Below are 9,639 nucleotides of genomic sequence, written 5' to 3' on the forward strand. Positions count from 1 at the left end.
GTTACCTGGAGCTCACAGGGTCGAGAGCGGCCACCGCCTCACACAACACATTTATTATGTGATCGAGACGAAACTAAAGATACCCATTCAGTCTCTGACCCCCTTTTTTCTTTAATGCACTGTTCAAGAATAGGCAGTCTATCCCTTTAGGTCTGACTTAATCACTGTTGGGACTACAACCCCTCGCTAATCCTCTGATCTCTCCACCAACCGGCTGCTGCATCTCAAGCGCTCTCCAGAGAGCTGAGAGGAGATGATTCACCTGAGAGGCTGCCAGTTTTCACCGAGGACGCCTCGATATCAGCTCAGCCCATCAGATGTTTCCAATTATCATCGCTTACTATCATATATGGGTTGTTTTAACATACTTTGTGTTATGCAACCGTTTCAGAGGGACTTTAAGGCTCATGTTAAACTGGGAAAACAGGAAGCTGAGGCTTTTCTCTCTCTCATTTGTTTCCTCCACTTGGAATCACATTTATGGGGGATTTTTGCACATATACACATTATTTAAGCCAATTTTGCTCTCTGTTTTAATGTCTCGTCTCCTGGCGGTATGCACAGTGGGCCTGCAACTAACAACTTATTTTAGTTGATCATTTTCTCAATTCATTGATTTATAGTTTGTCTATAAATTGTCAGAAAATAGAGAAAAAATCCCCAGAACCCATCCTAAAATTGCTCGATTTATCTGACTAAGACTTCTAAAGCCAAGGATTTTTTAATTTGCAGTGATATAAGACAGAGGAAATGGAAAGGAGCAAATACTGACATTTTGAAAGTCAGAAAACAGAATTTTTGGGGGTAATTTACCAAAATTCACCAGATGTATCTGTATCGGTGTGTATGTTGTTCGATATGAGCCCAAAGATGCTCGGGGTTATCTTAAATTATTTAATTCCCAGTGAAGCTGACGAAAAAGTTGATAGTTTCTATGTAAAATATCTGCCTCCATTACATACATGTCTTTTTCATTAGTGTTTAATATCCACATTGTAGGGAATCTTTGCAAAAACATGTGTCTGTGTATTTATTCTGTGTTCACCAGAACGCTGGCCAAATTCAATGTTGGTATTTGTTTCACTTCCTGATATCCAATATTTATCAATCAGCTCATCCTGGGCTGGACCACGCATCCCCCCTGATCCACATGATGAGCAAACATGTGGAGTGTGTGTTTTTTTCTTTTACATTTCACCTCCTGATATAAAACGAGATGAAACAATCAGCGTGTCTGATGTGCAGCGCTGCAGGACACATGGGAGGTGTGCACATCAAATCCTCCACCGGCGTTTGTGACTGACGGTTACCCATAACACCTTTCCCTGCGTGGATGCACGCAAACGTTCACATTGTACCTCTGCAGAGCTATAAATCTATTTTAGGATGGCTCGTCTGAACATTCGCACACAGTCCGCTGCCAGAAAGTGTCCTGTGGGATCTGAGACGAGTCGCTGGCTGCGCTGTGCTCATGACGTCCAGCAGGTGCAGGGTGGATGGAGGTTTAGGTTCCTTCTAAAAGACTTTAAAGGGGATCTATGAAACTATTTGTAGTAATGTATATGTAATAATCACTTTGTATTGCCCGTATGTGAGGGGGTTGTAACGTGACAGGAAAAATGAGACCGTCCCGTCTCTCTCTGTTGCCTATATGGGCGATTTGTTTAAAGGAGCAGTATGTAGATTTGGAGAAGAAATTCAAACTTAATGAGGTAATAATACAACTTTTCCAATAAGTGAATAAACAAGCTGTTCTCAGAGGGAAAAAAGGCCCCAGAACACTGTTTGAAGCTAGAAAGGTGGCAGGGTCCGCCACATATAAACAACGTATTAAATTGACTACATAGTGCACCTCTAATGCTGCTGGACTGTGGATTTCTCTGCTCAGCTTTTCCACTCTCTCTCCGCTCTGCTCACAGTAGCCAACATTAATTTAGCAATGGAGTCCGCTAACATTAGCTAACGAGCGGCCTCCAGCACAACACAGGCGCTTTAAATATGAATGAATGGGTTTCGAGCTGATGGGCTCCTAACATCCCTCCGCCACACCCACATCATGTCCTGATGAGAGTTTCTAATCAGGAAATTAGATGTTTTTGTTGACTGTAATGTCACTTTCAGCTCAGAGGCTGCAGGTTAGCAGCCACCTGAACACTTCTGGCCCCGCGCCGTGTGTCCTAGTTGGCCCTGTTAGATAACGACCACAAGCCAAATGATTTATTTAAGCGAAGCATCTTTTCTCAGCTGCACGCAGCGTCTTGGAAAAAAGCTCAAAACAAGCCGTGCCGCTCCCTCCATACGCCTTTTGTTCTGCCTGATCTGAGCCATTTCGGACTATTTCAGCCCAATTACTTCACTCGCAGCTCAGACGCTGACCTCCTTCCTCCTTCCTGATCAGCTCTGCCTCTGCCTATATGCATCTCCCACAGCTGAGAGAGAGGGAGAGGGAGAGAAACATGGAAGGAAATAGGACCCACTGTCCCCTCCCTTTCCACTGGCTCCCCTCCCTTCCCCTCCCTATTCTCTACTTTCCATTCAGCCACCACCACATTCACACCGCCACCGCCATCCCTGCAGCTCCGCTATGAATTCAGGGAAACAATCTGTGCCACCAGTAACGCTGCCCTTGAATGCTTTCGCAGCGCCTCTGCAGAACACAGTTCCCCCCACGGTGAAAGCGGAGGGTCGGGCCGGGTGTTCGGGGCGCTGAGGCGGCTGCAGGGGAGCATTTGCCCCAGCAGTTGGTGTGCAGTGATCGCCGGCCACCAGACACACACCGCCTATAACAAAGACCACCGGCGTGAAATCTCAACTGTCATGCATACCAGGGACAAAGACCCGCAGGCTGAGAGCGGATCTGCATTTAAAATGAACATCGAGGCTGTAACAGAGGCTGGTTTTGTTCCCGGACGCGAGCACTTGTCGCAAAAGATGCTGCAAAAAAAATCACGTTTTTCAGCCACCCTCGCCACACTCGTCCCCCCCACCCCCACCCCCTTCCCGGCCTCATCGACCTGACCGATTGATCGATTCTTAACGTGCTGTTTCAAGGTTTCACAATGAAACAGTGCATGCATGTGCAAAAAAAAAAAAAACGCACAGAAGAGAGAGATAGGGAGAGAGAGAGCAGCGATCCTTTCAGCCAGCGGAGCTCAGGATTTACGGCGGCGCGGGGAGCATGCCGCCCCGGTGACATCCTGCACCCACACCCGCAGGCCCTCCCGCACCAGACACCGGGTACAACCGCAGCTGCCCGAACATTAGAAAACGTCCCGACACTCACTGTGATGCGGGGGATGTTCTTCTTGCCCTGGTAGCCAGACATCTTCACCGGTGGGTTTCGCCTTTTGCGCTGCGCCTCGGACCGCAAATCAATGCAACGGGGATGGACGGATTACTGCCGCTCAGACGAGGATGATGAAGATGAGGAAGGAGAAGGAGAAGAAAGGTCGCCGTCGGTTCTTTGGGAGGCCACGAAAAGAAAACAATCAAACTATCTCTCAACTCGCCTTCCTGCCTGGCAGCCTCCCGGTCGCTCCTCGCCGATGCACCAAAGCTTTCCTTCCCCAGACGGAGTGAGACAAGAGAGGGGAGGGAGAGCAGGGAGGGAGGGACCACTCTGCGAGCCTCTTCCCCATAAAAGAACCCCACGGAGCATGCGCAGAGCCTCGCCCTGCTCCATTGACAGGAGAGAGGCACTAATGCCATCAATTGCTCTCCTTGGATTAGTGGAGGCAGAGCAGAGAGTGCAGCAAGTGAACAAATGAAGGAAGAGCCAGCAGCCATCTTAACTCCCAGCACTTCATCTGTTAGACATCCAGATCTGACTTTTATCAGAGCGAGGGAGGATCTCAGACAGAGCTTGGGGGGAGATCAGCTGCAGCTCCAGCTCCGGCTTTAATAAACTTGATTCAAACAATTCTCCTGAATGGTTATTGCTGTCTGGGCTGTGAACAGTCCCAGCAGAGTTTTAAGAGGATAGAAAACAACAAGTGACGCTTGATAAGATCAGGGAAGACATAATATGCCCAGAAATGATTTACCACACCCTGAAAAAGCCAGGGTTCACTCTTATGTGATATTTGACTTGTTGAATTAGAATAAAATTGATTAAGAGCCGTTATGGCACTCAGTAGAGCGCATACTGCACCTCCACCGAGCCCCGACAGTCAAGCCCAATCAAATACCAACCTGGATCTGCAGCCCTGTGTCACTACATTTTAAACCACCCATAACTGTTAACAGAGACAGGAAAGATACCATCCATTTTCCCTGAGAAATGAACAGAAATGTCGGAAAAGACAATGTTAAACAAAGTAAGAAAAATAATCCTGGATCCGTCCCTTTATCTGGTTCCGCACCAGAAGTTAACTGGGTCTATTCTGAACTGAGACGCATCCTCCAGCCAAGTTTCGTGGAAATCCCTTCAGTAGTTTTTGTGTAATCCTGATCACAAACCAACAAACCAACCAACCAACACAGACACGGGTGAAAACATCACCTGCTTGGCGATGGTAATGACATGCAGTGTCCTAATGTGTAATAGACCCTGTTCAGTTATGAACAACTGCAATGTTTTGTTTTGTTTTTGCATTTAAAGCAAAACTGTTGCTCAGATCCTCTTTAACTCACAGTACACAGGCAGAGAAGAGTCATAGAGTCAGCGAGTTGATGCAGTGATGTCAGTTACAGAGCGATAAACATGTTTGCTCATATAGCTAATCACTTGGATAATTGGTCATTGTGAGGATGTTACTGTAAAATATCTGAGTGCACTGAATTGAGAATGGGATGCATTTAATTTCTTGTGTATCCAACTTTTCATTAGTAAGAGAAGGAACATGTTGTTTCCTCTGTTAAAAGACCTGACTGTGGCTATTGTTATTAAATAATAAACAAAGCGTCGCCTGAAATCATCAGTAAAACATGTAGGCATGTTGATGTTTCTGAAAACCACAGACAAGTTCACATTTAATGTGTCATACGTGTCATATCACATCCACATTACATGTAAAAGTGCTGACTCTCTCGTTGGGAGGTGGATGTTGGTGTCGCCACACATGTGAAATGGCCGCCAAGCCAGAGATCAGTGTTTGAGATGCCGTTTCAGCATTTGTAAACCTGTGGACATTTTCGACGAGACATCGGGATATTTACCAGCCGTGTTAGTGACGGCCTGTTCTCACGTCCAACACGTCAAACACAGCAGTGGCCCTGTGCTGTTGATGCTGTAGTTACCCCTCAAGTATCACTTCTTGAAGCAGGGTGCAGTTGGGGTGGATGGTCACGGACTGGATTTTAATTCTGATGTCCAGAGTTCATGTCCCATTTGTGACCAACAATCATGAGCAATTAGTTTCTAAGTTAACGTACATAAACAAACATACACCTCACTAATGTTAAAAGACTTGAGCTACGACAGCTTCTGTTACGTAAGTTACCAGGCTGAACATAGCTTTTTTTAACCCAAATTACCATCTTTTCCAGAACCTAACCAAACCCTGACCATCTGACAACGTTAATAACAGTCCAAATGTCATAATATGTCATAATATATTAACTGTATTTTATGAATTATTGCAAACTTGACCACGGAGCCCTTCACGTGCAAAACTGAAGATAGATAAGTAGGTAGAGCATCATAGTTTGAAGCTCAAGGCCACTGACCAAGCTGCCCCAAACTATTTAACGAATTGGGAGTGAGAACGTGTTGTTTGTGGAGACAGAACCAGATGACACTAACCGATTGGTCATAACACAACATAAGGAAATATAAAGTTTGAAATCTAGCAATCAGGTTGAGTCTGCAGTGTTGGAAGAAGCAGCAGAACCACAGTCCGGAGACACTCTGATACAAGTCAATTCAACGCATTCATAATATACTTAATGTACCACAAGTAAAAGTGCTCATCGTGCAGAATAATATATATATAACTGCATTACAATACACTAATTGATGCATCAGTGTGTACATCACTGTAGTGTTGCAGCTGGGAAGGAAAGGGTGGGGCTCCTTCTGATGACTTTATATACTGACGGCTAGCTTGTGAATTCAATAAACTCTCATCTTAATCTATAATATTACATGTATTTCTTACCTGTTGCTTATATTTTGTGCTATTAATCTGAATCTGCAACGTGACGAGTCACTGAAGTCATCATTTAAATGTAGTGGAGTAAAAAGCACAACATAAAGTTACTGCAGTCTGCTAATGTCACATTTATCAGTCTGGCTTTTAAACATCCAATCACTTCATCCCGTTTATTTTATTATTCATACGCAGGATCAAATTAAACATGTCGAATGTTTAGAGGAGCAGAGGAGGGCAAACTACTACACATGTAAGACTTCAGTAACAGATATGCGAGAGGCCAGGTACAGAGCAGATTGTGCGGCTAATGCTTCCGATCAATATGCAACATGACACCATGATACACCACACCACTACTAAAGGCTCTTAACAGCATCCTGAGCTGCCTACTTAAATACCAAGCGAAGGAAGTCATGATACTGTTAGCGGCACCCAGCTGGAAACCTCTGGAGGGTGAGTTCGAAGCGGCAGCAGCAGAAAAGTTGACAGATTTTCCTGCCAAGTCATGCAAGTGAGCAGAGCTGCTGCCTCATGTGCATCAGCTCCACACCCTCCGAGGAGCTGGATGCACCAGAAGCACAGCGCTGCTGCAGCCGCCGTGCATCACAGCTGAGTGTGTGTGTGTCCCACTGAACACGCCAGGCCTGGTTGCAGACACTGAACACACACTCTGCAGGATTGTACAATCAGACGGCCAGCTATAGAGGGGAATCACACCAAGACCAGTGCAAGCTGTAGCAGGAGCCACTCCCTCTGGCTGCTCTGCATGGTGGGCCCTAAAATCTGCTCTGTTACATCACAGTGCTCTCTGGGAAATGTAGTCATGGGCAAGTTGTCAGGTATACATGAGCTCAGATAAACTCTAATGAGTGGCAGAGGAACACTTTTAGGTGGAAAATGGCGAGGAAATTCAAACAGGATGGCAAAGAAATGAGTAAATGAAAGAGAAAGAAACGGAAATAAACACAATGAGCATGTAAAAAAAAAAAAAAAAAAAAAAAAAATCCAAGACACTTACCCTTTTATCGTCCAGGTTCTGTAGAGCCTCCTTCCCCGTGCTCAGCCTGATCTCCACCTTCCTCGGCTGGGTGATGTCGGTCTGCCGGTCGATGACTCTCCCGTCGCTCCTGCCGCCCCTGCACGCCGACAGCGCGTCAAAGTCGAGCGTCTTGCTGTCCGTGGAGCCTTCCACCGGGCAGAACATGCCACAGAATTTCTGCCTCGGCCTGGCGGGGCTGTCGGAGCCCATGCTCTTGAAGAAGGCTGGCACTTCTTCCCCGGCGGTCGACATGCCTGGAGAAGGGGGGCTGTGTTGTTGTGAGAGCGGCTGCACAGATGCTCCTCACTGAGCCTCGGCTGCTTTTTCTCTTTTTTTTTCCCCTCTCTCTCTCTCGCAGCTCCGCACGCCTGGACAGCCACCGCCTTTTCAGCCGGGTTTCAAGCGCAGGTGGTCGCACTGTGACAAAAGCGTGGAGGGGGGGGAGAAAAAAGAAAAATCTGTAAGGCTAATGATGCGTGAGAACAGCCCGCACTGTGGAGATCCACCTAATATAATCTGATGTATGAAAGCAGATGTGAGGAATCCTTCCCTTGTCTGTTTCCTCCTCCTCCGGATCAGCGCACACTTTGGATCTGCTTACTCATGAGTCTAAATTTGCTTCCAGCCCTGCAGCCGATTTCTCCAGCTATAAGTCAGCATATGAGGGGAGAGAGCTTCAGTCGAGCTTTGTCAAAATAAACACCCAATAGGCTACAGGATGAAGGGAGGGTGGCTTCCCAGTGAGGGGGTTTACCTGTAGCACTGTGTGAACCCGTCCAGAACCTGCTGCTGCTGCTGCTGCTGCTGCTGCTGGAGGTGGCATCAAGATGGTACTGGTCCAAAGGGGAGAGCTTTAATCAATCAGGGTGACAGTGACCTGCCTGCATGCCAGAGAGGCTGAAAGCTTTGTGATTCAATAAGAAGAAGGAGATGTCAGACATGTCGTGTGTGCGTGTGTGTGTGTGTGTGCACAACAAGCTTTGTGTGTCTCTCTGACACTAAAGTTGGAGGTCAAGAAGCGATCAGCACCCTGGAGAGTTCCCACCAGAGTCACACCCAGTCCAACAATGAAGGGCGCTGTCCCTTCAGCACCACGCCCTGCTGCTCCCACACACACACACACACACACACACACGCACACACACACACACATACCTCAACATGCATGGAGAATGTGGGGTTTTAAATTACATGAAGTGTCAGCTGTGTGTCTTACTGGCAGCAGTGACTCTGTACAGCACAATTCAGACACCAGGCAGCTCTTTATGTAAAGTGGCGTGACGTTACATTAAAAGACATTGAAAACAAGAAGGAAGACATCAAGAATCAAAACATCAAAACACGTTTTTAAAAAAGGGAAAATAAGCTCAAATAGAAAAGGTTTAAAAGAGACAAGACGCTAAAGGTTACAGTGCAGGTCAAAGCCAACAGACCTGCTTCAATAAGAGGCGTCTTGGTCTCCAGGCTTGATTTAAAACAGGTGAGAGTTTGAGCAGAGCTGCAGCTTTATGGGGATGTTTGGTCTGAATGGTCGCAGAAGATCATGAATGTATTTTGGCCCTAAACCATCTGCTAACCATGTAGCAATCATGGGAAAAACAGAGGTAATTAAACATTAGTCAATAGTTATTTCACTGTTAATAAACAATGAGATGTTTTATTGTATGTATGTTTATTGTAAAGTTGCAACTGATGTTTATAATACTTTGTAAATGGTTCATAAATACTGTGTAGTTCATCTACAAACATTATCTGGATGGTCAGTATAAAGTAGCTCATGTTTATGAACCTGTACAATTCTTTAAGACATTTTTTTGAAAAGCATTTCATTGTTTGTTAACAGGGAAATAACTATCAACTTAAGTTAAATCAACTATAAATTAACCATTTAAGTGTCACGTATGAATAAACTGCTGATGAAGCGACTGTGGTCCAGATGTTAAGGACGAAAAAGACGACCCTAAAGTCGTTCTTGAGTAATTAGAAACTAGAAATGATGTCTTAAATATAAACCACCTAGGACAACTTATAAACACACACACACAGAGCAGTTCACTGTATGACGTGATGATGGCCACGTAGCACACATGCTAAAGGACAGATACAATAAGAGCAGAGAAAATGCCGAATCATTACATGCTGAGGGAGCTGATGATGTCATCAGGTTGTCTGTGTTTGAGCTCGGAGATTAAAACACTGAAGGTCGTTTTATACAGGAGACAAATGAAAGACAAACACACCGGGCAGACAGTCGAATTAAATGATGCTGTATGTTGCACTATGGGAAATGTAGTGTTTTAGAGTTGGGACCAAAGTGCTTGATATCTCAGCTTTTGCTGGTTTCAATTTGACTGTTCCTTTTTTTTAAAATGTGTCCCTACATCACATGTTTCCCAGCCTAATAACCCTAACCTCCCAGTGGTTTCCAATATACCAAATGTTATGCCCAGAAACCTTCCCTGAAGGTTCTGTGTGAAGTTTGAACATTATTATAGCAGCAGACAACTA

At 45.5% G+C, this 9,639-nt stretch overlaps 1 protein-coding gene across 2 annotated transcripts in view; it reads right to left on the reverse strand.

The window, feature by feature from the left end:
* dpysl2b (dihydropyrimidinase like 2b) overlaps positions 1-7,770 on the reverse strand; it is a 32,250-nt gene extending 24,480 nt beyond the window's left edge. Inside the window, exon 1 of one of the 2 annotated variants that reach the window (XM_084384056.1) lies at positions 7,111-7,770. In XM_084384056.1, coding sequence (XP_084240182.1) covers positions 7,111-7,383 — 273 coding nt within the window. In that variant the 5' untranslated portion in view covers positions 7,384-7,770. Of the gene's footprint in view, positions 1-3,283; positions 3,606-7,110 lie in introns of those variants that run through there. The other variant, XM_084384057.1, reaches the window with a different exon arrangement.
* Positions 7,771-9,639: the final 1,869 nt, after the last annotated feature.

This window comes from Pagrus pagrus (assembly GCF_965226575.1).
Source record: "Pagrus pagrus genome assembly, chromosome: 19".
NCBI lineage: Eukaryota > Metazoa > Chordata > Actinopteri > Spariformes > Sparidae > Pagrus > Pagrus pagrus.